At 39.7% G+C, this 26725-nt stretch overlaps 1 protein-coding gene across 2 annotated transcripts in view; it reads left to right on the top strand.

Annotated features, from left to right (window-relative positions):
* The window catches only part of nell2a (neural EGFL like 2a), an 82716-nt gene that overhangs the window by 11756 nt on the left and 44235 nt on the right, over positions 1-26725 (top strand). For both annotated transcript variants that reach the window (XM_069528731.1, XM_069528730.1), the window contains exons 5-12: positions 920-1016; positions 4053-4125; positions 5267-5349; positions 5731-5859; positions 8445-8547; positions 11670-11761; positions 13948-14053; positions 14791-14919. In XM_069528731.1, the coding sequence (XP_069384832.1) occupies positions 920-1016; positions 4053-4125; positions 5267-5349; positions 5731-5859; positions 8445-8547; positions 11670-11761; positions 13948-14053; positions 14791-14919 (812 nt within the window). The remainder of the gene's footprint in view (positions 1-919; positions 1017-4052; positions 4126-5266; positions 5350-5730; positions 5860-8444; positions 8548-11669; positions 11762-13947; positions 14054-14790; positions 14920-26725) is intronic.

Below are 26725 nucleotides of genomic sequence, written 5' to 3'. Positions count from 1 at the left end.
TTATTAAAGGCAGTATAAACCTGCCCTGGTGTTTGATTTCTATATAACACGCCTGTGTTCTGAAATCAGAGGCGTGGTGTGTAACTTACCTACATCAGCATCTGTCCGACCTTCCCTTCACATAATTGTTTATTTAAGATTTGTAAAAAATGTTGCTGTTAAAAAAACAGAACCTTCACTCAGGAACAAAAATCTGTCTTAAAACTTAAAAGAAATAATCCTGTCACATTTATCGTGGTAATTATCAATATTAAATAATTTCAATATATCAAACATTTTTATTTTTAGACAGGGAAGGAGTTTAATATGGGCTGCCCGTCTTTGGTACCCTCGCCTTTCTATCAGAGATTGAAAAATAACTTTATGATATTTTAATTTAAACATCAGCTAACTACCTCTCTGAAAGCAGAGAGAGACAAAAGAAGGATGAAAAAGCAAGTGTGCACATGTGGGCAGGTGAGAGAGGCTGTGTGTGGACTGAATGACAAAGCAGAACCAAAGCTTAATTTGGTGATTACTCTGTGTAATTGAGTGTATTGTTGTTGTTTAGCAGTTAAGTGTATGGAGCCACACTGCAGACTGTCGTCTCTGCTGACGGCAGGCGGCATGGGTCACAAGCACCCTGAGCAGACCAGCATCGCACATGCATCTGCTGTATAAAGGGGGTGTTACTGTTTATGTACGAGGATCTTCCTTGGCACAATGAAAGAAGCAGACGGTAACACCATGTGTATCACGGAGAGCATGCGGCTATGTATAGCCTCCTCGGGAGAAAGAGTTAACAGGAAGATTTAACAGGGCAAGGCCTGCAGTGTGGAGGGATGTGGTTGTTAGAAATCAGTGAGAAATGTCGAGGGATTGAAGAGAAGAAGAATAAAAACTTTCAGGGATAACTCTAACAGCTCTGTGTGTTTTGCAGGATTTACGAGAGGGTGGTGGAAGCCCCTTACATGGACGTACCTGAGGATGCATCCTTCTGGCTCGGACAGAGAAACGCCGCTCATGGGTTCTTTAAGGTCAGCACAAACTTTTCCTCTCAGAATATAAATGTCGATGCACGTCCTTATCTGCGATATTACAAAAAAGCTAATTATGCAGAATGGCAAGAACAAGTAATTTGTCGCAATCTCGGTTTATACTGTATCTTCTGCTTCTTCTTTCTTTGGCTTGTTTGGGTTTTATTTATTATAGCTGTTGGGTTTAATTGCATGCATTTCTACAGGCTTACCATTTTAATTTGAGGGTTGTTCTGCCAATCCTAGGAATTGAGTTTTTTCTTCTTTTTGTCATTGTTGCTCCCTTTCCCTTAGTCTGCAGCTAAGCCCAGTGCAATTATCTCAGCAAGTCCCACAACGCTGATCTGGGAGAAATCATTAAATAGCCTGTGGACTCTGCTCATTAAGCTTAGTCTATGTTATTGTTTATGAGAGTGAGAGACATATATTGCTTCTCCCAGACTGGACCACACTCCCAAAATTTCCCACCTGGGGAGACATGTTGGGGCAAAATGTCGCCTCACCAGCATCTATAACTATTTTAATCAGCGTCTAGCTCTGTGTTTGATGGTGTGTAGATGTGTACCTTTGTGCGTGTGTGTGTGTTGCTTCTATACACATTGTGTCCCGGCTGTTGGATTTCCTCTGTGTTAATTGGTAGATGAAAGAAACCTCGGAGGTCACCGGCTAATCTTGTCACGTAGCGGCATCTCTCCCCGCTGCTCTGTGAAGCCGTGATTAGTTGCTAGGACGCCAGGTCTCCTTTTAAAACACACTGCTTCATTAGCACACATGCGCTCACACACATAGACACAGTAAGATTGTATGTGTACTCTAGTGTGAGCCGTACCTGAGGAAAATCTCAGCCGTAGCAGTGTTAGTAGATTTTTAATCAGAACTTGCATACCTGTGCTTCACAACCTAATATATATATTTATATATATACATGTATATATGTCTTTATAGTCTTCACACATTGTAATATAGCTAAATTACGAGATCTTTCATATCTAGTGTGACATTTTTTTTTATTTCATGAGATCTATCATTTGCACTTGATTTGTATGGTAATATATCCCAGTGAAAAAAAAATGAAACATTTTATTTTTTCATGTAGGCAAATCTAAATGGAACAAGGAACATGCAAACCAGGATTTATTTCTCAGTCAGATTTCATTTCAAAGTTATTTCTTTTTAGCCTGGCAGGATATTTCCTCTTATGATTGTTTGCATCTTGTAGAAAATGTATCGAACTTCATCCAGCTTCAACTCTTCCGTTTCCTGTGTTTGACAAATACCCATTTCCTGTACAGATGGGGAGACCGTCCACGTCCCACGTCTTAGTGCCTGCGTGGTGCCATAACAGAAAGTCCCAGTGTCTCTCTTTTTTTTTTCACTTGCCAGAAGGTGCAAAGCAAAGTCTGGCAACTGGCTGTTTAGATGGTGCTGCAGTAGAACACAGGCTCTGCTTAAAGTCAGTGAAATAATTTGATTAAATATCCCTTTGTTAAATGTTCAAACAATATAAGATGTTTTTTAATTGAGACCAAAAGGAGTTTGAACATGTACAATGATAAAATAAATGTTTGACAGATTAAGATAAGGTATGATACGACACAATAGAAGAAATGATATGATACAATGGAAGTAGCAGCGCAAAGGAGAAATGTCGTAAGTTATAAAAAATAGGAATAGAAACAGAATCTGGAATAAATTTGATAAAAATAGTATACTATATTAGTTTTAAAAATGTAATATAAAGATAAAAGGTGTTTCATTTGAATACAGAAAATGTATTAGAGCCAGACAATACCTTCAAAAATGTCCCAAAAAGCCTTCCTCTTCAATTCAATTTCTGCTCTATCCATTTTTTCCAATCAAATGTGATTAGAAATGAATAACTTACCCCTCACGTTTTATTAATATATGCTAGACCATTAGCTAGTGGATCATTAGAGGTGGGCTTTTACTGTCAATTGTATGTAGCTGGGGTCAAATCTATAAAAGAATTAACTGACATCTGCCCTATTTCTCTTCAGCTCCGTATCAAGCCATAGTCTCTCTATGCTCTCTTTGAAGTGATCCAATCAAACCTACAGGATTTCATCTAAATCCTTGTAATAAGTTGCTAAACCTCCCCCATTTATATTTCATTTCCCTCTGAAATACATGGCATTACTGGAGATAAAAGCATATATGGTAAAAGCACTGTAATAATTACAGTACAGATAAGGTGTTCTGTTGAGGCATTGGGGGACGAGCATACGACGGCTGCAGATAAATGTATAGTTTATAGTTACAAGTTTTGAGAGACACGGCTCCTATCTGCCTCTATTTCAGCACGTCGCCGTGACGAACCAGCACATCATTGCTACAGGATTTTAAATTTACGGATGGTAAATTGAAGTGGGAAGACAATTTAAAAAACAATTTCTACTAAGTTGCCCCTCTCCATTCTGTAAGAGAAATAAATGCACTCAAGGAATGTAATAGGCCAGGTTGCCGTGGCGATGTAGCATTTGTGTGGATGTGTATATGTGTGTGTGTGTTTGGAGTTTGTGCACAGGACGACAGGCTGCCGGTCAGGGACTTATGAACCAAATTGAATCTGTATCTTCTATTTATGCTCTTCAGAGGAGATTGGAGAAAAAAATATAATAAAAGTCCTGTCTACCTGCTGAGACCTGCACGTCACTCGCTCTCTCGACTTCCTGTTGGTGTCCAGTTATGAGATGATTCATCTCACTATTTACGTCTCCCTCTCGCTCCCAGACTGACTGCTGTGTCACTGTGCTCAGTTTTATGATGCAGCAGTTACCAAGGGTTCTCATAAACAGGGTTGCTGGTTTTGTGTTTGCTCGTCCGGCGCATGCTTGTGCTCCAAGTTATCTCATGTGGAAGATGCACAGTGAGCACGCTTAGACACCACCGCCCCTCTGGGTCCTTACCCACTTAATGCGCATTAACATGCTTCATCTCATTTTTTATTGCCTGCCTGCGTTTCGTAAGGTGTTATTCTCCGTTATTAAAAGGTTTGTTGTGTGTCGCTGTGTCCAGGGGGTGATGCAGGACGTGGAGATCGTGGTGATGCCACAGGGTTACATCTCTCAGTGTCCGGACCTGAACAGAAGTGAGTGCTTATTCTTACTCTTACTTAACACATCCAAGGAGCATTTCGCTGTGTGGTTAATTTCATTTAAATTACCTTCGGCACTTATTTTGTGAGGCTCTGATTTGTTTTTTATTTAAATTCTTGAAATGCTCTTTACTCACTGGAGTAAAACAGCTTTAAAAGTGCTTCGCAATTAAGAAGCAATTTTCTGTGGAAATCTTTTTTGTAGATAATTCAGCAAGAAGGTGAAATTCCCAATTTTTTGCCTTGATGCTATTTCCTTTGGATTCACAAATGAGCAAAATATACTAACGAATATTATTGTACGAATTCAATTTTATCTGTGTAAAATTATCTGTGGGCGGAGAAACCAATCACACACATATATTAAAGAAATAATCAACATACCTCAATGAAATCAGTAATGTTTACCTCAGTTTACCATGATTTTAAGTTGTAATCAGTGAGACTCTTGAGAAGGTAAACATTTTGACATTGAATTTTTGTTGTGATTCAGATATTTGTCAATGATTTCTACAAGTTGGCGCTCATTCCATCCAACCTTCATGTTGAGGATTTTTTGACCATCCTCACACATTACTGTACACGCCACTGTATATTAAGTATATTGTTTATTACACTATATCTGCACAGGAGAATAGTGCCTGTCTACTTCCACAGATACTCCCTTCTCTCTCTAAGCAGTACCCGAGGTCAGGTTATAGATAAAGGACCAACCAACAGTACATTGTCTACGCTCAGGGACTTTCATATCTAACTCAGACGCCCCAGACAGAGACACCAGTGGTAAGACCTATGGACACAAGGTTATTGAGGAATGAATATTTAGACTTAACTATCGATGTGAACACATCATGTCACATAGAGAGTGACAGCGATTCTAGCCACTCATGGATGTGCTGTTAGAATGGGTGTCGCAAGTAGAGGAAGATATATGGGGATGCTGTGGGAGACATCTTCAGACTTGGGGGTGACAGTTGCTCATGTTACTGTGTTAGTGTTTGTATATTGTTGCACCTTCTGGTCTCCTTGATGCATCGAGTCTATGTCAGACAGGGATATCTGGAATCCTTAGATACATTATTAGACAGATTTCTGACATCTGAATCACTAAATGAGTCTGTCTCTTGTATCTCAGCTTGCCCAACCTGCAATGATTTCCATGGACTTGTGCAGAAAATCATGGAGCTGCAGGACATCCTTGCTAAAACCTCCAGCAAGGTAAAGTAATTTGATAGGACCTGTCCCACTTTGTAACAGTAATTCATATTTTAGGTTTGTGCTATAAAACTGGGCTGTAGCATAACATTCACTGCAACAGGCAGTCAGGGCCGTATTAACAATAGACGTTAGAAATTGTGGAAGTCTGTTGTGTCATGATGCAGAGATTGTGTGTGTGTGTGTGTGCATGCATGTGTGTGTGTGTAAAACCTGTTAAAGGTGTTAATAAGACTTACTTTTCTGCTGCCACTAGATTACGTTTGAAGCTCTGATTTCTATATGTTAATATAGACGCACATGGAGGCACACACTCATCCTCTCCCATCTTCTCTCCTTCTTGCTTTTGTTTTTCTTTTTTGTGGGTGGGGGTGTCATGAGCAGCTGTCCAGGGCAGAGGAGAAGATGAATGGACTGGATGGCTGCTATTGTGAGAGAACCTGCAGTGTCAAGGGGGTCGTCTACAGGGAGGACGAGGGCTGGACAGATGGCTGCAGGAACTGCACATGCACGGTGGGGCGTCAAACACACAACACTGTGTGTGTGTGTGTGTGCGTTTGTACACTAGGTACATGAGTGTGTATGTAAGAGTAATATAGAGCAAGGCTAGGATTTCATTTTATTTGTAAGTATATGTGTGTGCATGTTTGTTTATGTGTGCATGTCTGAATCTGGGATTGATGTGCTTGTCATACTGTGTTTGTGTCATTGTGACTGTCATTTACACACACACACACACACACACACACACACACACTGCTCTTCTTGTTATCCTTGGCTTTTTTGTTTTGCTCCCTTGTTCATCAAGTGTGTGGAGGTGGGTGTGTGTGGGTGTTTGTGTTTGGGCATGGTAAAAGTGCAGAGTGTGGGGGGCCCCTTCATCAACAGCTTGTTTTTTCATTCACTTGCATTAGAGAAGGGTTGCCCCAGTTACCCGAAAAATAAAAAGGAGAGTGTATTGAAAACTTCCACTGTGCTCAGGATTAGAAACATCAACAGCAGTGCTTAGTAATGCCCGATCCTCCTAAAGTTTGAATAATTGTCACAAAGAGACTTAGAAGCAATTGGAGATCTGCGGCTTGTACCACAGACGTCACCCCCCAGAATTCCCCTGTCAGTCTCCTCATCGTATGGAACATGAAACTCATTCGCTGCTACTGAAGTCCTCTAACCAGCCAATGAGGAGCCTTTGTGCACCACTATCCAACATGCAAAAAATAGAAAATCACATATATCTCAGTGCACCGCACCTAATTACTCTTGACAGATGATAATTATCATCAGGGATTTGTTCTGCCCACTCATCCTATGAAATCGCTCCAATCGCCAGGAACGTTGTGTTTCCATTCCTGGCTGCAATTAAGGAATTAGATGGGATATGTTCCTTACCTTATGTGCGGCAATTAGCCGTGACCTTTAAAATTCAAAGGTCATGCATTAAGATGTTATCAATTATGTGCATAAGGTTCAGAGATGTTGCTGTCACAGAGCTTTCATCCGTGGAGGCAATGTTAATTATAGGCAGAGCTGGAGAAGAGGAGATAACATTTAAGACTTTTACAAGTAGGAGTTCCTGTTGAAATCTGCTGCAGGTGATGAGTCAATTTACAACGGGGACTTCTGCTATTTAAAGAGTAAACACACCCTCGATTTCTGATAGTATCCTCCGTTACAGCAACTGAGGAGATAGGCAAATATTTATATATGCACCTTGTCACACCAGCATTTGCAAAGGAAACATTTAGACCAAAATCAATAAATTCTAATATAATTCAAGTTTGACGTGCACATTTGTACAACTGACAGTTTCTAACAATATTGCTGTATTGTATAAACTTATTAGGGAGCAGGGTCCAAAATTATATTATATTATTATATTATATGTAATCTTTGTACAACCTACTTTAAGCTGCATGCGGAGACTATAGATGGATGGTGTGTCCTGCCACTATATAGAAATTAATCTAAAATATCCTGCATACTAACTGGGAAGGAGCCGCAGTATTGAGGTCCCACTGAACTAATTTAATAAAGATAAATCTTATCAGAAACACTTGAACAAACATCAGTGAGATAGGAATGACCAAAATTGACTGAAACCATCTTTGAGAAAAATGTACTTGACTTGATTTTTCAGTTTGGTCCATGTGCCATTACTTACCGATCGACTTTTTGAGGACAAAAGAGACAATAGCATTCCAAAATAAAAAAGAGAGAATATCACAGCTGTAGTCCGTATCTCACTGCTGAATTGTCCTGCATGAATCTGATTTCTCTTAATTTGAAAATAAGAGCTGAACACTGATCATGACAAAAAATCTTCAGCACAGATGTCTGATGAAGATGGCTGGATTTCTTATTGGTGTTCACAGTAGTGAATAAAAGAATGACCTCGATGAGCTTCAGTTGTCTTTACTTGAATATATGAGTTTATTACATAAACATAGATTATAAACAGAGAATATTTTTGGTCCAGCGTGTATTCCAGCAGTCAAACGTACAATACAAACATCTCTGTATTAAACCTTATGGGAGGGAGCAGATAACAATCTTATCCCAATGCCAGGGACAGGATGGCAACTCATAGCACAAAATACAAAACATCCTTATCCAGTTCTTTAAGATTTCTCATACACAATATTAAAGGTCTTAAAATATTTATCAGTCACACATTTCCAAATAATCAATCGTTCAAAATCATTGAACCTGTTTTTGAACAATCGTTCTTGTACATATGATTCATCCTTGTTGAATATCCTCTGCAGGATACATCATTTTTTCCATGTGCACATATATATATATTTTTGGGTCTTTCGTCTGCAACTAGTGGTATTTTTTTTATTTCTGTAATTTTGATTAATTGTCAAAATATATTTTTTTTATTCCACCAGTAAATATATATTTATATATATATATAAATATATATTTTTGATGGCACCAGGTAGAGATATTAGGTAATTTAATTAATCATTAAATACATTTTTTTTATATATAAATAGGAATATCTGCAGAGATGATGTCATGTTTATTAAATTCCAGATATTGGTGAAGCATCTATCAGTACCTTTAAAAACCTTGTGTTCCTCTCCCTCCTTCAGAACGGCACGGTGCAGTGCGAGGCCATCTCCTGCCCTCCCCCTCAGTGCCCGGCTGCCACGGCGCCTGCCTACGTGAAGGGTGCCTGCTGCAAAGAGTGCCAGCGTGAGTGAAGTACCCTTAACCCCGTCAACCTCCCACACTCTTACAATCATGGACACGATTGCGCACAAACACATTCGCACCACAGCAAAACAACCTCCGCCACCGCCGCCGCCGCCTGATTTAGAGTACACATCACGCCTCCACAAGTGCTGCCTAACAATTGACCAGGGCTCTGCTGTGTTGCTAAGTTACCTCCTAACATGCCTCTTGAGATGGGTCCGTCCTTTTTGCATATACATGGACCAATCAATTATTCACTAGTGGGCTTCAAAAACACAGATGGCCACCAGTCACACAGACGTGAGCCAATGAATCTGCGATGGCTGCGTGCGATGTTGAGTGGTTCCTGTTTGTGACAGACGTGACTGTGGGAAAAGCGAAGAAGAAAGACTCGTTAAATGTCTGAAATGATGATCACTGGTCTTTTTAAATGTCATTTTTTAAACTTTTGAGCACAGACGTTTTATCGCTGGATAAATAATGCTGTTTCATCACATATCCACATAGAGGGTCTGTCTTTTTTCTTTCTTCTTTTTTTTAACAGCAGTGAACTCTTATTAGCCTCTTCACAGCAGCTCTCTACATCTCATATTCGTTCAATTCCCTTCTCAATAAAAATAGATTTTAGGGGATATTAACTTTTCTCACCCCAATATTATTCTGATGTTGACCCAAATGAGATGTGATGTATTTCCTGTTAAAATGCAAAGAGAGTTGCCGGTCAACGTGTATATATATATATATATATATATATATTTATATATTATATTATTTTGTCCAGGGCTAATAAGAGTGGATTTAATAGCTGATCTTCTCACCTGTGTCTTGCTGAGGTTAAACACAATCTGAATAATAAAAAATGGAGCAGACTTGTGTGCATGCAGACTGTAAGTGTAGTAGTTATGTAGTAGAAATAGTACTATGTTATGTGTGTATTTGCAGATTTAACACTGAAACTTCACTTTCTCACCACGCACTCCCACACATGGTTGCCACTTCCCTCGCAAAGGAAATAATAGAAGAGATTTAACTCTTTATCAGAAAGACGCCATTAGTCTCGGATTCTAATCAGCTGACGTCGGCATCGTTTCCTCCGACCCGAGGGGTCACGGCTGCAACACAGGGGTTTAAAGTATGATGTGGGAATCTGCCGCCTTGTTAACACAAACATAAACACACAGCAGGTAATCCCCTTAAACTCAACACCCCTGCGCTCACTTATCTCCAGCGAGGTAGACAAACACACACGGCTAATTACGCATGCTCCGGCTTTGGAGAGAAGAGGGCTGCAAGTTTCACCCCCCACTACAAAGACATGACTCGCTCTCCAAATTAAAGCCTTATCTTGCAGCACAAGGCCTCGCGGGGAGGAGTTCTGAGTCTGTTCTTTTTTCTCTCTTTCTTTGGATGGTCTGTCAAGTGGAACGTCAAATGGCTGCTTCAGAAGTCCTTTGCTTTCATGATGCCCCGGTTTGTGATAGAGCCAAACCTGTGGTGTCAATCATCTCTTCCCCGGTATCGGTCAGAATCTGTCTGGCCCCAACTTCTCATCGAATGCCGGTGTCGTTATTTCGGCACCCCTCTAACAGTTCTCTCTGCTCGCTCTCTCCTTACGTGTTAATTATCTCATCACGTCCTCAGTAGCGTCGCTCATCTGGGTTTGATGATACGCTTGATTTGGTTTGACTTTATTTACCTGAGGAAAAAGGAGAAAATATCAAAGACAGATTGTATCTTAAATTTAAAAAGCACTGTTATATAAGACCCCTGGTGTTATTTCTGTGTTCTGCCTGTGTAATTGAGAGGCAGTTGTACTAAAATATATATAATACTGAAATAATTCTAATTATTATTATTATTATTAATGATGAATGAAAATCAGTTATTTGTGTTGAAAACTTGGACACAAGGGGACTTCCAGGTGTTTATAAGTAGAATAATTCCTACTTATTTGCAGTATAGCACATTTATACACGTTTACCTTGAAAACTCTATAAATCTTGTATTTGTAGTACTCACAATTCAGTATTCTTGCACACTCATTATACTTATGTTTCGCTACTTTTATACATCTTATTACTGCTTTGATCGTGATCATGGATCATGGTGGCAGCTGATCTTGCTGAGAAATACAACATGCCTTCTGACATACCATTATAGAAAAATGTAATAATTACTGCTCCCCTCACCTCTGTCAGATACTTTCTTCTATAGAAATACTTCATTATCACACCTCTCCATTTATGTTAAACACGGTCTTTTCTCATGAATGTTAAATATAAATGTAAACATTGTTATTTTGTGGACGTTGCATCTCTTGTACTTCTGTCTGTCCTGGGAGAGGGATCCCTCACCTGCGGCTCTCCCTCGCTTTTTTTCCCCCCTTGTTAAAAATATTTTTTTTTTTTGGGGGGGGGTGGGTAGTTTTTCCTCACACTTACTGAGGCTTAAGGGCAGAGGATGTCGCACCTTGTTAAACCCAGTGAGACAAATTGTGATTTGTGAATATGTGCTGTACAAATGAAGTTTAGTTGAATGATTTTGCTCACCAGGAAATACAGTAGCAGGGACTCCCTAAGCTGCCCAAAATGCCTGTGTGAACCTTAACGTAACCATCAATTAACCTACTAATGTATTACAGTTGCTGCGCACATGAACATTTATAAAGTGAACAGCATTGAGATTATGAATTAACAAAATAATAACCCCAAACTATTGCTGATTAAATGTGTTTTTTGTCTTTCTCTTTTTGATTGTTTGATAATTTGGGTTCCAGACATCACATGAGACATCATCCATTGCTTTTTGACGTCTTTCAGGCTCAATAATTGATTGACTTCTTTGCTAAATAGCTGAATATTAAGCTGTGAATTTGTTCAACAGCAGATCATATTTAAACATCTTATGAATCTGAGAGCAAGACATATTTTTAGACAAGCTCACAATCATTTATTTAGGACTGATGCATTAAAGATGAGCCACAATCATTAAATAAAACAGAAATACAGATTATTATCTCGCATAGGCAACTGAAGAAATGCGGTTTTTCAATGAGCAATGTGCTTTTATGTGTGCATCTATTTTTCATGTGCACTGATAACGTGTCTGTGTCTTGTTACCAGCTGTCTGCATGTTCGGTGGAAGGGAGTTGGTGGAGGCTGATCGGAAGGCTGTGCGCGACTCCTCTGGCCGGTGCCTGCTGTTTGAGTGCAGGGTGAGTCATGTCAACAGACGCACACACTCACATAAAGAGTTAAAACACATTAGCATTCCAAAGGATTCCGATCACGATCCTCTCTAGAAAGAGACACCATAATAACTGATGTAACCAAGCACTCCAGCAGCTCTATCAATTTCCATGTTGAGGTGCATGACAGCTCGCTAAATACTCATTCCACAGCTACCTTGGCCCACCCTGGGAAATATAAATCAAGCCCCAGTGAGCCAGCATGCAAGACTGTCCACTCCTGCTGAATCTCATTGATCCGACTTGTCATTGTTACTGCCACAAAGGAGGTTATGTTGTCGTCTGCGTTTGTTTGTTTACCTCTTAGTCAGCAGGATTCCACAGAAACTACTGGACAGATAAACTTGGTGGAAGGATGTGCTATGGGTCAGGAGAGATCCTATTACATTTTGGTGCAGGGGCAAATCCAAGATTGATCTTTTTTTCACTTTCATCAACATTGTGACATTTTTGTTGATTTCTCAGAGAATAATTTTGGGATCTTGATGAACTTAATATTTGGTGCAGATCCAGATAAAAATCATCTGAATCTAGTGAATTTAAATCTGGTTTCATGAGAGGACTGTTGGGTCTTATCGGAGGTATACGCACTCCACCGACAGCCATTCTATTTTTCTTTGTCATCTAAAGAAATGGGTTCAACCCCCTTCTCATTAAGTTTACATTTGGAGATCAGAGCAGTGAGCTTGTCAATCACAAGATGCCACAGCCATTCTTCAGCACCAATCATCAGACATCATGGGGGTCCCAAATCATATTTATTCCCCAATTATTCAGAGTGTGTGCTTTTGTCTGCCTGATGCACCAGATGGGTGGGTCGCTCACTTTTAGGAGTAATTCACTAGATGACATTACGCCAGGCAGGTCCAATCAATCACTGAAAAGTGATTTGAAGTTTTTAATCACCCAACACTGTTGTATCAAGCAGCTCTTCCATGAATTCTGCAAAGCTCCATTAGTATCTGCAGTTTCAGGCAGCCGTATGGCTCGCTTTCCCACACCTGGCCCATCTGTAGTCCCAGTTTACTGACTGGCATTCTGAGGCAGATCAAAGAAACAAGGATGGGGGGCTCTGTCAGACTGCCCGCTGCTGCACACTTCTGCAGGCTTCCCCTGACAGCTGCTTGTCACATCTCTGATCTCATGTCTGCCTGCTGGCTGCATGGGGGGTAGAAGTTTTTGGGGGGTGGGCAGTAAAAAGTCGATGGTGATGCTTGTAAGGAGGGCAGTTTTAGACCTTTTTCTTTTGAAAATGGTGTTTTCAAACTAAAGCTATCTCTCTCCTCACAAGCATTTTGTCTCTTTAACAGTTTTAATCCCCATCCATTCTAACACGCCTGAAAACACTTACAACAGGATCAATCATGTACACTGGGCATGCGTGTGCCTGCTTAAACCAGAATTGTTGCAGGTTGCTGGGATAATAAGTCATCTCTAACTGCTGGTAAACACGGCTAACGCCAGTTGTTTTGGCTGCTCTAAATCTCCTGCGCCAAGTTTATCCATAGCAGAGTTGATGCGTGTTCTAACAAAAATGTAGTAGTATGGATGTAGCCATAGGGGGAAGTTTGTTCTGTGATTCCATGTGAGCGTAGAGATCGTGACACCTCGTGGAGCGGAACAGATGAGTTTGAGCTTTTTCAAATATTTGTGCACCACAAATAAGATGGAGAAGGTCTATTGTTTTTGTCCAATTGTGTCTGGTGTTAATGTCTCTAAATTAGCATCAGTCATAGGGACATGGGTGAGATCATTAGAGAGACCTGCCAAAGGCATGCTGGGAAAAGGACCCCCCTAATTAGGTTTTACACTCTGACTAAACACACATGCAGGGATAATCCAGAAGATTGATTCACTGTTTGTATAATAAAGATGTGCCATGAATCACAATGCAAATCATTGAGGAAAACAGGAGGGAGGAAGAAGAAGAATGCCTTTTTTCTCTCTTCCTGTGAAGTAGTTTTGGGAAAAAAACCTGCTATTGACCATATGAGTAATTGGTCTGTAATGAAAACACAGGGAGGAGGGAAACTAGGAGAGCGAGGGAGGAAACAGGATAGATGAATAATTAGCTCCATAATTACATCCAAGCCCTTAGCGACCCAGAGGAGCCAGGGAGGAGCTCACAAGGATTTTGTCTCTGCTCATCACAGGACAGGACGATGCATCGAGTGGTCCCCAGTGAGCCTTGTCCTGAGCTCAACTGTCCAGAGTCGGAGCAGATCACCTTGACTGACAGATGCTGTAAAGTCTGCAGAGGTATGGAGGGAAACATCGGCCTATGCTGCGATGTGACTATACTACCCCAGCTAACATTATTACAAGGCAAATCAGAAGGACATGTACAGTGAGATTTAGACATAGTCAGAAATATTCATATCTGTTGTTATGATAGTTTTCAAATGGGCAACCTGTTATTATTGTATGAGCATTTATTTGATGGGAGCGTTCAAGAAAACAGATTTTTCTGTCTTTGTCATTGTGAAAGTAGAGCAAAGGTACGAAAAGCATCATCCTCATATCAAATTGTGCAACAAAAGTAAAATAATAAAAATATAAGTAAGAAGTATAAAATACATTCCTTCAGTAAAATATGAATAGCAACTTGTTAATGATAATAATAATGACAATGCATTTTATTTCTATAAAGCTTTTCAAGAAAACTCAGATGCTTAAAGGATAAAAAGAGATTAAAGAGAATGACTAAAATACACACTAAATGAGGAAACCGGCCAAATTCTCATGACCCTTTTGCAATATCTTTATATTTTTCGATTTGTTTTGTGTAGGCAGGAACTCAATTAAATCTTAAAATCACAATAATACAAATAATGTGTAAGAAATGGGCTAAACATTTATGAACTAATCATTAGGCCACAGAAAGGATACTTATGCCGCAGTGACATAACCTTCCCAAACTCCCAGTATGCCTCCATCACTCGTCTCTTCTTCTCTCCTCTGGGTCTCAACCTTTTACTTTCCCATCCCTCCTGCAGGTCATGACTTTTGCTCAGAGGGCCATGGCTGCGTGGAGCATTCAGACTGTGTGAACCTGGAGGCAGGAGACTGCTGTGTTTGTAAGGATGGCTTCCGCCCACTTCGAGACGATAATGCCTACTGTGAAGGTAAGGCATGGCTCTGAATAACAAACCCTCTGACTTTTAGCTGAAGTTTATTTGCCCTCTAAGAGTGGATGTGTGGTTGTTTTCTTTCTGTCAATGTGCCTGGACCGTATGAAAGGGGTCATTAGGGGATCCTGTCCTTTGCTTCTGGGACATGGTGGTTTCAAGTTTGGGGTTATTTTTCTTGACAGAGGAAGAATTTACAGTTGTCGGTGTGATCTGACTTTTTGGTCTCAGCCTGATCTTATTCAGCTTTGTGAAATGAGCACACAGCACATAACATATTCTGTGTGTAGCAGGCAGCACAGCAAGAAAACCTGAGAACCTGAGAATGTCTCTAAGTCAGCCTTGAACTCATGCATAGGGGATCACATTATTTGTGATTTCTTTGGATCTTTTATTATTTCAATGATTTAAAGTTTTTTCTGCCAGTTGTCTTGTTTCTGCAGGTTCTGCCATGGTTTCCTCACAGTCAGTATAATCATCATAGATGGAGATCTCACAAATTATGTTTAGCCTTTCAAAAATCAGTATTTGCTCACAAATAAAAGATCAGTCTATTATTGAGAATCAGATACAGGACAGCTTGCAACTATTTAATGCTGATGTTACATACTGATAATTCAAAGTGATAAAACTTGACGCAGACTGATTATTTTGTGTTATTCTTTGCACTATGCTCTTAGTTATTTAGTGAACAATGTGAAGCTGAGCCCACATAACATTATCTTTCACTTTTTTTAAATTCTGGAACAATACAGAAGGAAACTGCCCCAGACTTCCCTCAATAAAAAGTATACATTAGATTGAAAGATGCCACATTACTCTCTGCTGACTTGACACTTGCAAACTTAACATTACTGCCAAGTTTTTATATTTGGACAGTTATCATTAGTTTGTTTGAATTTTAAAACCATAAAATAGATGTTAAAAAAATGCAAATGCAAACACCTCATACTGCAAAACATAATGTAGACATTTCGCTGAATAACCATGACAACACTTTGTTGAATTCATTCTTTTATGGCATAATCCTTTTGTGATGGGAGCCTGTAATCCTCTCATTATTTTCAGAATGCATTTTGAGTGACTAATGTTTCCTTCTCTGTAAGTTGATTCATTTGCAATATAGAAAAACATGCTGAGGGCCTCAGCATCTGCATGTATCCAGTGTCACTGTGCTGTGGCAGCGATTAAACTCGTACCATCTATCATCAGCCAGGTCATTCATTACTGATTGCATACTGAGGTTGGGATGGCTCCAGCCTTGTTGCACTTAAAAGTAACACACAATGCAATTGATTATATCGGCGATGCAGTGACAATGTTTTAATGGATTGCCCGCTGCATGTCCCACATTAGATGATCGAAAAACATGCTCTGTGTCTTACTGAGCATTTTATGTTGATAGCAGTGGCCTGATTCAAACATTCACTCATGAAACTGATGGTGCTTCAGCTCAATTTGTCACCACACATCTTGGCTGAAGTATGGCTTAATTTAACCAGATGCATCATTAAAGCACGAGTGCAGTGCCTGTTCTAAACCTGCCTGTGTGGAATGGACTGTTTCCTGTGTTAGTGCCCTGGAGCTACTTCAGAATTCTTCCTCATCATTAGTGAGTCCTCTGCAAACAGTTCTACAATATACTGTCACTTTTTATAGTTTGTGTGCTGGACGTTGTGTGCAGAGCTTTTTATAAACAGTCTTTGGTGCAGAGAGAAGTTAGAAAAAACTTTGTTCATCCTACCTGGTTTATCTGCACTAAAGATTTTCAAGTCATGATATCATACTGAATTTGCTTTATTACTGTTGACGTGTTGGGATTTATATGTATGTTTATTTATGATTTGCTGAAATGAATATAATACATTGCATGTCGGCAATATTAATTGACATAATCTTCAGAGGCAATTTATAGCACACATGCCAAGTGTGAAGCTGATTAGATGGTTCACGAGATGTGTTCAGAGACAGACGTACGCAGCATTAGTAGGTAGATGATGATCTCCAATGTTATCCTGTAGCATGCAGTGAACATAAAGTCATAGCTGTTCATCTCGGGTATTAATGAGCAAACGTGGCTTCAAAGATATTCAGTTTCTTCTGCTTATGACCTTGATACTGTCAGTACACCGTCTTCTTGATCTTCCTTTTTCATTGTCAGTACAGCATCTGTTTGTGAGTACAAGACTTGGCCTATTTTTATCGACACTCCACACACTCCCCATAATATATTTCCTGGCACTTTCAACAAGATGAGGCTAAAGAGTCAGTGGTGCGACCGGGTGTTTTTTGTTACCGTAATCAAGCTGCTGAATGAAACAGTGGTAGTTCACAACTTCTGTAGATCTTGCATTACTTTACAGATGGGAGCAGTTGTCCAGATAATGAGGCTTAAGGAATCTGCGTGATTAAAGATGCTATCTGTCTCAATTTAATGGGATGTGATGCTGTGGGCTGTAGTTTGTGATCAAACGGACATTAACCGTGAATAGCCGTGGTCTCTTTGAAAACATAATTCAGTCACTGGTGGAAAGTGATTAACATTTAATTAAGCCGATGAGACTAAAGTAGAATTCAGAGGCACTTGTACACAAGTATTTCTCTTTGGCACTACATGTCAAATATATTAATATGTACGTAATATGCTCACATTTTTTATAAAGAATTTTAAATGGCGAATACACTCGAAATATGGAAATGTACAAAGCCACATGTTCTGATGATGTGTCCCTACTCAGCTCTATAGTAAACTGAATACCTTTGTAATTAAAGTGATATAAAAATTTCTTATTGGGCTCTGTAAATTGTAATGGGTATATTTCACTGTTATACTTGTTTTATATTATAGACCAAACATCTTTTAATCAATTTGCAAAGGAAAAGCAAATTATTTGATTATAAAAATAATCATTTCTTACATCCCTACTGACCATCAATCAAGCGGAGCAGAGAATTTAGAAGCTAAATAGCCGTAAAATGGTGGAGACCAAAACTGAGCTAAAAAAGCCACGAATATTTCTCTGTTTGCTGAATGTGTTGCTGAAATGACTACCTTATGAAGTAGTTGTGTGTAATGCACTGCTCCCAAGTGGCCTAAAGAAAAAAATCTAATCATAACTGTACTTCTCTTCTAATGTTTTTGGTTTATTTTGACCCCCAGTTTCTTGAGAGTGTGAAGAAGACCATTCAAATTCTTTGGCAATAGCTTTAAACACCCATTTAATTCAAGTGTAGACTCTTAATTGGTCTGAAGTCATGGCTACATTTTTGTTCCGCTCACACGTTAACATTTTAAAACCAACCAAAAACTATCTTCTTAGATTTTTGTTTCATTTTTATAGCTGGTGAAATATCGAAGCTGCCCAAAAGCTTTCAGCAGTTCATTGTTGTAGGAATCAGGATGAAGCTGACCATCCCATCACTAGTGAGAGAATAAGTACAAGCTGACAGACTTTGGCTTCCAATATCAACACTTCAGCCCCAGACTATTCCTCTCAAGAGCAACCTAACTCACTATGAAATTGGATGGCGGTGTTTGTGGTAAGTGTTTGCATCAGAGACGACAGAGAGAAAGCTGAAATTGACTCAATTTGCTGATGGAGTTCTCTCAAATGCAATTGATTTTCTGTGTGTCTCTTTAACTCACTTACTATATATATGATTGTGTGTGTGTGTGTGTGTGTGTGGAAAATGAAAGAACACTGTAGCCAAAACACTGAGGATCCCACAGATGGATGAGCGAATGCTTGTGTTCATATGATAGGTAAACCAATTTTCTGCTGCAAGGAGATGCACGGAGAGAGATGAGTGAAATCGTGCGCTTTCAATTCTAGATGAGTTTCAACGCAGGTGGTGCCTGTGAGAGAAGATGAGACTTCCAACTTACAGGAAATGTTGTGTATTGAACACAGCAGGGAGATGATAAAAAGACACAGGCACACACTCGAACATTTAAAAAAAAAATGTTAGACACTTTCACACACATTTTTTTGTCGGTCTTGTCAAACGTAAAGACAAACATCACACAAAGCTGAGACGGATACTAGCTCTTTAAAACATTCCTAGGTCAGAGATGGGCTCAAAATAGCCGATGAGATCACTTCTGTGTAAATTTTTCATAGAAGCAGCAGTAGGGAAAACTCAGGGGGATACTAGGCCTGTCTTTGTGTAAGTCTGTGTGTGCGTGCAGGTGCATATCTGTAATGTGTGTTTGAGTTCTCAGAGAACCGTTTCTTTCCCTCTATCCTCTCCTCACAGTGCCATCAGGCTGAAGGCCTGTTTTGCAACATGCATGCATGTGTTTAGGGCAGAATTAGACAGAGGGGCGAGCAATGGAGAAGTGACAGACTGTGTGATTGTCTCTAAATTGAACAATCAGTATAGTTCAACGTGTTGAGATAATACCATTATTCATCTCAGCATTGTAGAGGACTGCAGGCAGGAAGACATTTCCCATTGTTGTCTGGTTTTCTGGAATGCCCTACTTTAGAAATTGCTCAAAAAGACGGACTGTTGTGGGGTTTTTTGTCTCATCCTTGTGGGAAATGTGAAATATAGGATGGTACTCTGGATAATAGAGGAAATAGAAGGTGACAAAGGAGGCAACAGGATTTTACTTTTATGTGAAGTATATCCTTGAAAGTGTTATTTTACTAACTCATTTTATTTATCAGGGACATTATAATATTGGTTATGATTCATGTGTACAACAATCAGGCAAATGCATAGATAGATAGTGATTAATCATTAGATTGCGATCTTGGAGCCCATCGGCTATTATCTGACTTCGAATTAAACTTTGGGGGCAACGGCCAATATTTCGGTGCTGGTGGTGTAGACAGATATCTGGGTCAGGGCTCTGTCTATCGTTCCCATTCCACTGTTTACAGTCAAATGTTTTTCCACTCGGAACACAAACAGTGATACTTTTTGTAGGGATTCAAGATCCAGACATAATTGTTACTAATCTATAATAACAGCTATTTGAATGCAGATAAATCAAAAAGCTGATAGCTGATGCATTTTGGTCAGTGTGTTCCGTCTCTTTTGCTCTCCACACGGACTGTTTATCTGCAGGCAAACAAAGCCTGCTCAAATTTGTCAAACTGGAAACACAAATCAGAAGGCTTCCGGCCCCATAATCTTGTCCCTCGCCTACAGATTCTCACATTCACAAACAGAATCTGTTTGCAGAGATTAGTAGTTATGTAACAACGTATATATGAAATGGTTGGTTCACCCAAATTACAAGTAATCATTTTCACACTTACATAATCTGGCATTTAGCCAAGCTGGCAGTTGGTGTTTGTTTTTATTGTCACCAAATCCAACTGGAATGTGTTAGTCGGTCTTTCAATATTTCCTGACTTCCTGATCGTTCTGTTCCACTCAGACCGAAGTCTGAATTTGTTGCTGTGTAGTAGTTGATGATCTTTCCAAAAAAGAATTGCCCAACAAACTTCACAATAAGTATCATTAACCACTGCCACACCACTGACTGCCCCAGCTCATGTTGAATAGTTTTTCCAAGTATGTCACTGATGACAGAGAACCTATAATAGAGTGATAGAAACATGTGAAGTACTTTGGCCGATCAGCACAGTCATCTAGTCGGCAATCATTCTGTTAGTTTGTGAATGTAGCGTGGGTTCACATTATTCACATGTTTTAAGTGAAATGTCAAAAAGAGTTACATAGAAAAGACATCATGCATGTCTTTAAGATGAATCATAAATAAGATTGCCCAACACTATTAATATAATAGTATTTTATAGCAGTTTTAGGGAGAGGATGTTTTTGTCCCAACGGTGCTGAGAAAAACTATAATGCATTAAAGTCAATGTATTTGCTAATCAGAAAATCCCATGTAGTATTTGGAAACTGTTTTTTTATATAAAACCAGTGGTAATTTGTAAATGGTGTAGGATTTTAAAGGGTTAAAAAAGCCATTGAAAGTGAAAATATATAATTTATATATAGTATTTTTAGTGATTTGTGGATGGGATGTTTTTTGTCTTGAATGTGCGGAGCGGAAGTTTTTTAAGCCCTAAGGGAAATTAAGACAGATAGCATCTTAAATAAATCTTTGAAAATGGTTCAAAAATATATTGGATCCATTTAGAAAAGTCTAAGTGGTCTCCGAAAACAAGCGGGCAGTTAAGCTTTTAGTGAACATGAAGTGGATTCAGCTGCTTATTATTACACATTTGGTTTGCTGTAGTTATTGTTTACAGCAGCAGGACGGTGTATATGGGGCCGACTTAATATAAACTACAGTGGCAATGTCTATCATAATGAAAGAACATGTCACCTTGTGCAACGATGTGGTTCACTGATGTGTTTTTAATAGGTTTTGGGCAAACAATGGAGCTCTGTGTTTTAGAGGAAATTGTTATATGAGGCTTGTTAGCAGGAGCAGTTCACACCGGTGTTTCTTTCTCCAAAATAAGACAAATATTAATATCACCAGACTTAAACTATTAAAGAAAATCCCCCAGCAATGCTCCTTTCCAGAGTGGTGTATGTTATATGGGTGAATCAGCTTGTAGTTGCAGAATGCAGCATAAATGAAAAAAATATAAAAACCCATTTGTTTGTCCAGTTACCAGATTTTTTTTACTTAACATTACATAAACTGCACTTGATGTAGTCAATGTAGACCTGATAATGTCCATATATATAATGTAACTGAATAATACATTCAAGGCTGTTTGAACACGGAATGAGGTTTATCACCTGTAAGGTGTAATGACTGTGTGTGTGTGAGCCACTGCGATTGCCACTGCAGTCTTTTGAATGTCAAAAGGTAGCAGCAGGCTAATTGGCAGTGACTGAAGAGCACGGCCTGCTCCCAAACCCAATCACTGTCGGGATGAGCCCCGCGCCCCTGGGCTCCCCACCTGCTAGTTTCCTGACCCTCACACACACACAGGCAAACATATACACACCCTGGCTGGCCGTGTATTTGTTTATACACACCTCACCTCTGTGACCGCACTGAAATGTCACCCAAAACAGACAATGCCATCGTCCAGACAGTCCCCTCCAGTGCAAATAACAGTATCTGCTCACAGCTCGACCAATTTCCTTCAAATGACACGAGGGTTTCCTCTCTGCTCCATCTTTTCCAGATGGGATCACACCTAATTTATCCACCGCTTTGTGCTCAAGTGGAGTTTTTCCCTGATGTACTGTGATAAAACCTCTACTTCATATGTTTCAGAGCAGTAACTCACTGTTACTGTTTCATTTGCAGATTCAATTTTTACATTTAAAAAACAAGCCCTCATGATCTTATAAAATGTGATGTATGGTTTTACATTAAACTACCGAATTGTACATAAAGTATTTAAGATTAGCTCCACTATAACCAGCTGCTACATTAACATGATGCATATCGATAATGATCACTTCACAGCAATTTAATTACATTTTCATTTGCTACTGGATTAAGATCAAATGTTCTGCTGGAATTAGCATTTTATTCATGGTTATTTTGCAAGATTTCAAATATATACGATGTACATAATGAAAATTTTACCCACAGTGGTCGCCATCTTGATTCCTCATTCTGCAATTTCCGTCTGCCCCTTCGTTTTTAAGGGGGGTCCTGAATACACTACTGTTGAAGGAGTGTTTGAAGGGCTAGATGGCCACTACCCCTATATCAAACAGAGAAATGGAACAACACTCCCCCTTCATGGCCACACACACAACAAAGGGGTAGGGCTAAGGGGTGAAGAACAACAATAGAAGAGAGAAAAAATATATGTTGCAACACATTTCTTTTGTTATCGGCCTGTAAGCCGCTTCTGCTCCTTGTAACTTATTGTTTAGACCTCTGGTCTGTGGGTGACACTCGGTCACACACTGAAGAGTGATGGATGATGATGCTCCATCGATTTACGCATGGTGTAAAAATCTTCCCCAGATTAATGACACCGGTGTTGGAGAGCAAAACCCCCATTCACGCTTACTGCATACAAACATGACCGTTTTGTCCATAATACGCATTGTGCTTCATTTAACTCGTGACAAATCATTGTGTCAAGTGCCGGTTTAATGTTACATATATGTAGATACACACACACACTTGAGGCCTCATAGATGTTTGCATGAAATGATGAAAGTTAGTCTTGTTTAAGTAGATGGAACTTTATCTTTGATCCACATTTTGAAATTGTCTGGTGGTGTGTTGAATTGACAGGAAGAAAAAAACTAACACACATTCTCAGCAGCAGACGCACACACAGAACAAACACACTCCTCCACCTTTTAGTTGTTTGATGTTCAACGTGATTGATCACAATGTGAGAGTCAGGTGTTTAGACAATGACTGTGCTCTCTGAAATCAAATTGTCACTCTGTAATGGGATCCTTTCCACTCTATCATGTTAATTGGCTCTTGCTCCTTCCCAAATTGTCAGAGACATTTTTGCATGTCTGAGCCGGTTTATTTAGAAATGATCGTCCAATTTATTTAAGTGAAAAGATAAAAAAAAAAAATTCTCATAAGATGATTCAAGATTAACTTTAGAGAGAATATCTGTGGTTCATGTTCAGGTAATGGCTTTGAAAGCAAAGTCTGTGCTGCTCCGTTCCTCACTGTGAATTTTCAGTAAGAATATTTAGAGTAATCCAGCTTGTTAAAGTGTCTTTACCTGACACACCCAATAATACATGTTCTAACAGCCCTTAATACTCAGGCTTTAGCACGTAGAAGAAAAAGAAAGTCTAAACCTGAGCTGTGAACAAAATAAGCAGTTTGAAGACATCACTTTCTGGCTCTAGTAAATTTAGTGAATATTCAACTAATGTAGAAATGTATCAGTGGGTTAAATGATTTGTTGGAACCCTAATTAATTAATTGAATGATCAGAAACAGACAAAGGGCCCTTGTGTATCTATGAAGCAGATAGGTGAAAAAGGACTGTGGCATTCCCTTTTCCCCAAAACATGGAAACGCTACAACACCCAGAATGCACGGGGCTCTCAGGACTCTCTCCTATGGGATGTTTGACATGAGCTTTGGGTTTGTTTGCAGTTACTACCGGCACAGCCAGGGTCCCTACACCGCTTGTGAGAATGAGAAGTCATCAACATCTGCTTGTTAAACCAAACCCTTTTAATTGCAATGGTTTTAATGTCCATTGTTGCAGAGTGGAAGAGGGAACGAGAGCTATCATGGGTTTGTAGTAAAATATCCCAATAGGCAGCTGCTAACGGCAGATAATAACCACACATATGGAGAAAACACTGCCATGAAAAACTACGACTTTGTTGTCTCCATTTCAACAAACAGAACAGAAAAGACAGCACTTCTGCACTAATAGTTCAATATTTGGCTGGAAGTAATATTTGAAGCAAACCTCTCAACAAAATTTTCCACCAGCTATATCTCAATATTTGATTTTGTGACACAGCCATAAACCAAGAGCGTCCTCTGACAACTCGCTCCACCCATGAGGGACCGAGGCCATCATAGTGGAGATTATTTGCTGAGTGGGTTAGATGCTGTTCGGCCGGCAGGGAGGGCTCTTTGTCTTTCAGCTCTTCCCTCAGATTGTTTTATATCTGGCCATGAGGGAACCGGCTACTGAGGGATATCAAGCAACATTTTTGGCAAGCCTTGTCCCTATGCCATTTACTTAAAACCATCTGCTTGAGTAAGTGAGCTGGTTAGGGGAAGGGATGGATAGAGGAGAGAGAGATAGAAAGAAAGACAGATAAAGTGGAAGGCCTCTGGTGGAATGGCACATATTTGGGTGTCTTTGTGGGCCGCCCAAAGGCAATGGCGGTGTTATCTCCGTACTGCCAGACCTTGGTGTACTGCTATATGAACCACAGATAGTGAGGATGTTGCCCATTAGAAACTATGCTATACAAGCAGGGAGGGATAAGCTGTAAGTTTCTATTAACATGCTGTACATATAGTTTTAAAATAAACAATGATGGGAATAGTTTTTGTTTTTTTTCTGTCAGAACAGTTATACGGCACTCAGGCCTAACATGTGTCGTGTTGCTATTTGAATGCATAGATATTAATACTCAGGGTACGTGGACGGACACATTTAGAGTAAACAGTAGTACTCTGTAGAGAACCACAGTCCTGATGCCTCTTCTGGGTTAGCTGCTGTTCCACTAGCTTTTGCAACACAAATCTTTCATTCAGGGTTTCTTTATATAGGCCTCTCTGAAAATGTGAAACATGTTCCTGGGGATTTCACTCCGTACTCTAAGATACATTTCAACCTTTTGTGATTTTTAGCTATGATAGTGGCATCACTGCAGTTCACACTGAAATATTCAAGTATCTGCACAACGGGTTGCCATTAAATTTTATGCAGACTTTCATGAGCCCCAGAGGATAAGTCCTGCTGTCACACTCAATGAACACATGGGGGTATACAGGAGGGAGACACAGGGGCAGAACCACACACTGTATATAAAGATGGATCCATGAAGCCAAAATAACCCCGATACATCTTGTGCTGAAGGCGTCATTTGGAGTCTGTACAGTACAGATCGAGGGTTGGAGCTGCGGTATCATGGCCCCGCCGAGACACACACATTACCAATCACGAGCCTCACCTGTCAAACATGACAGGTTCCTCCTGTTTTTATGCACCAAATAACCAATTCAAACCTAAAACACCAGAAAAATTTGCACTTGAACAAATATGTCCATGACTAACATGGCGGATGCAAGAAATGGACAGGAATGGTAGTGAGATGACCAAAAAAAAAAAAAACGGTCCAACAACGAAAATTCACAGAGGAAGCAGACCATGACTCTGACTTTTTAAGCACCTTAATCAGGTTGACATTTTTAGTTTTTAGTATAATATATCAACAGCTATTAGATACTTTAAGATGTCTTGGGCTGGATTTAATTGTGTAATTAGTAACCATGTTAAATGGTCTATGATCTGGATTTATATAGAGCCTTTCTAGGAGCAATTCAGGATTCAGTATCTTGCCCAAGGACATATTGGCATGCAGATGGGGAAACCTGGGATCAAACCACTGACTTTTTGGTCAAGGACCGCCCTTAAATGTAAATGGTAAATGTTATGATAGGTTAAAATGTCTAAACCAGGGAGTTCTGATTTTATAAAACTTTCTAAATGCTACAATATTTTTATCCTGCTGTGATTGTGGCTTACAGTAGGAACTAAAAACGCTTGTTATGCATAGCAAAAGATTCCCACTCTCCACAGGTATGACTATGAAGGAGTTATTACTCATGCTGCAATGCATAGAGTTATAAAAAGTAAAGGATAAAATCCATATTCTATTCTTCTAACACGGTGCCACGACAGCTTGACCCTGAGCACTTCAGCGATAAAAGCCGCCGCTGACTCTTGGCCGGCCTTCTTCGCTTGCTGCGTCACAAATGTCCGCGTGGCAGGCCAATCAAGAAAATGGAGTGTGTTAATGGAGATGGAGATTCTGCCCCCCATACACACACACACACACATGTACGTGTGCTGCCCCTCATCATCTCACCTTCTAACATATTGTTTTAGCAAACGTAACTGCTGTCAGCGAGGGAGGGATGGATGGTGTCTTACAGTTAATAGGCTCTAAATCATAGCAGCGTGCACGGACGGCCAATCAGCTGTCACCTAAGACCTCTGCTCAAGGTTACCATTGTGACTGTGGACGGAATGAATTTTCTCTCGCTTATACTTTCTGTCTTGCAGGGACAGTTTATACCTTCTGCTGCTTTCTCTTCACTTCTGTTCCTCTGCCATCTAAATCTCTTTCTCCTGTTAAACTGTTAACACACACACACACACAC

This window comes from Paralichthys olivaceus, chromosome 7, assembly GCF_024713975.1.
Source record: "Paralichthys olivaceus isolate ysfri-2021 chromosome 7, ASM2471397v2, whole genome shotgun sequence".
NCBI classification, from domain to species: domain Eukaryota; kingdom Metazoa; phylum Chordata; class Actinopteri; order Pleuronectiformes; family Paralichthyidae; genus Paralichthys; species Paralichthys olivaceus.
This window is presented reverse-complemented; position numbering and strand designations above follow the sequence as displayed.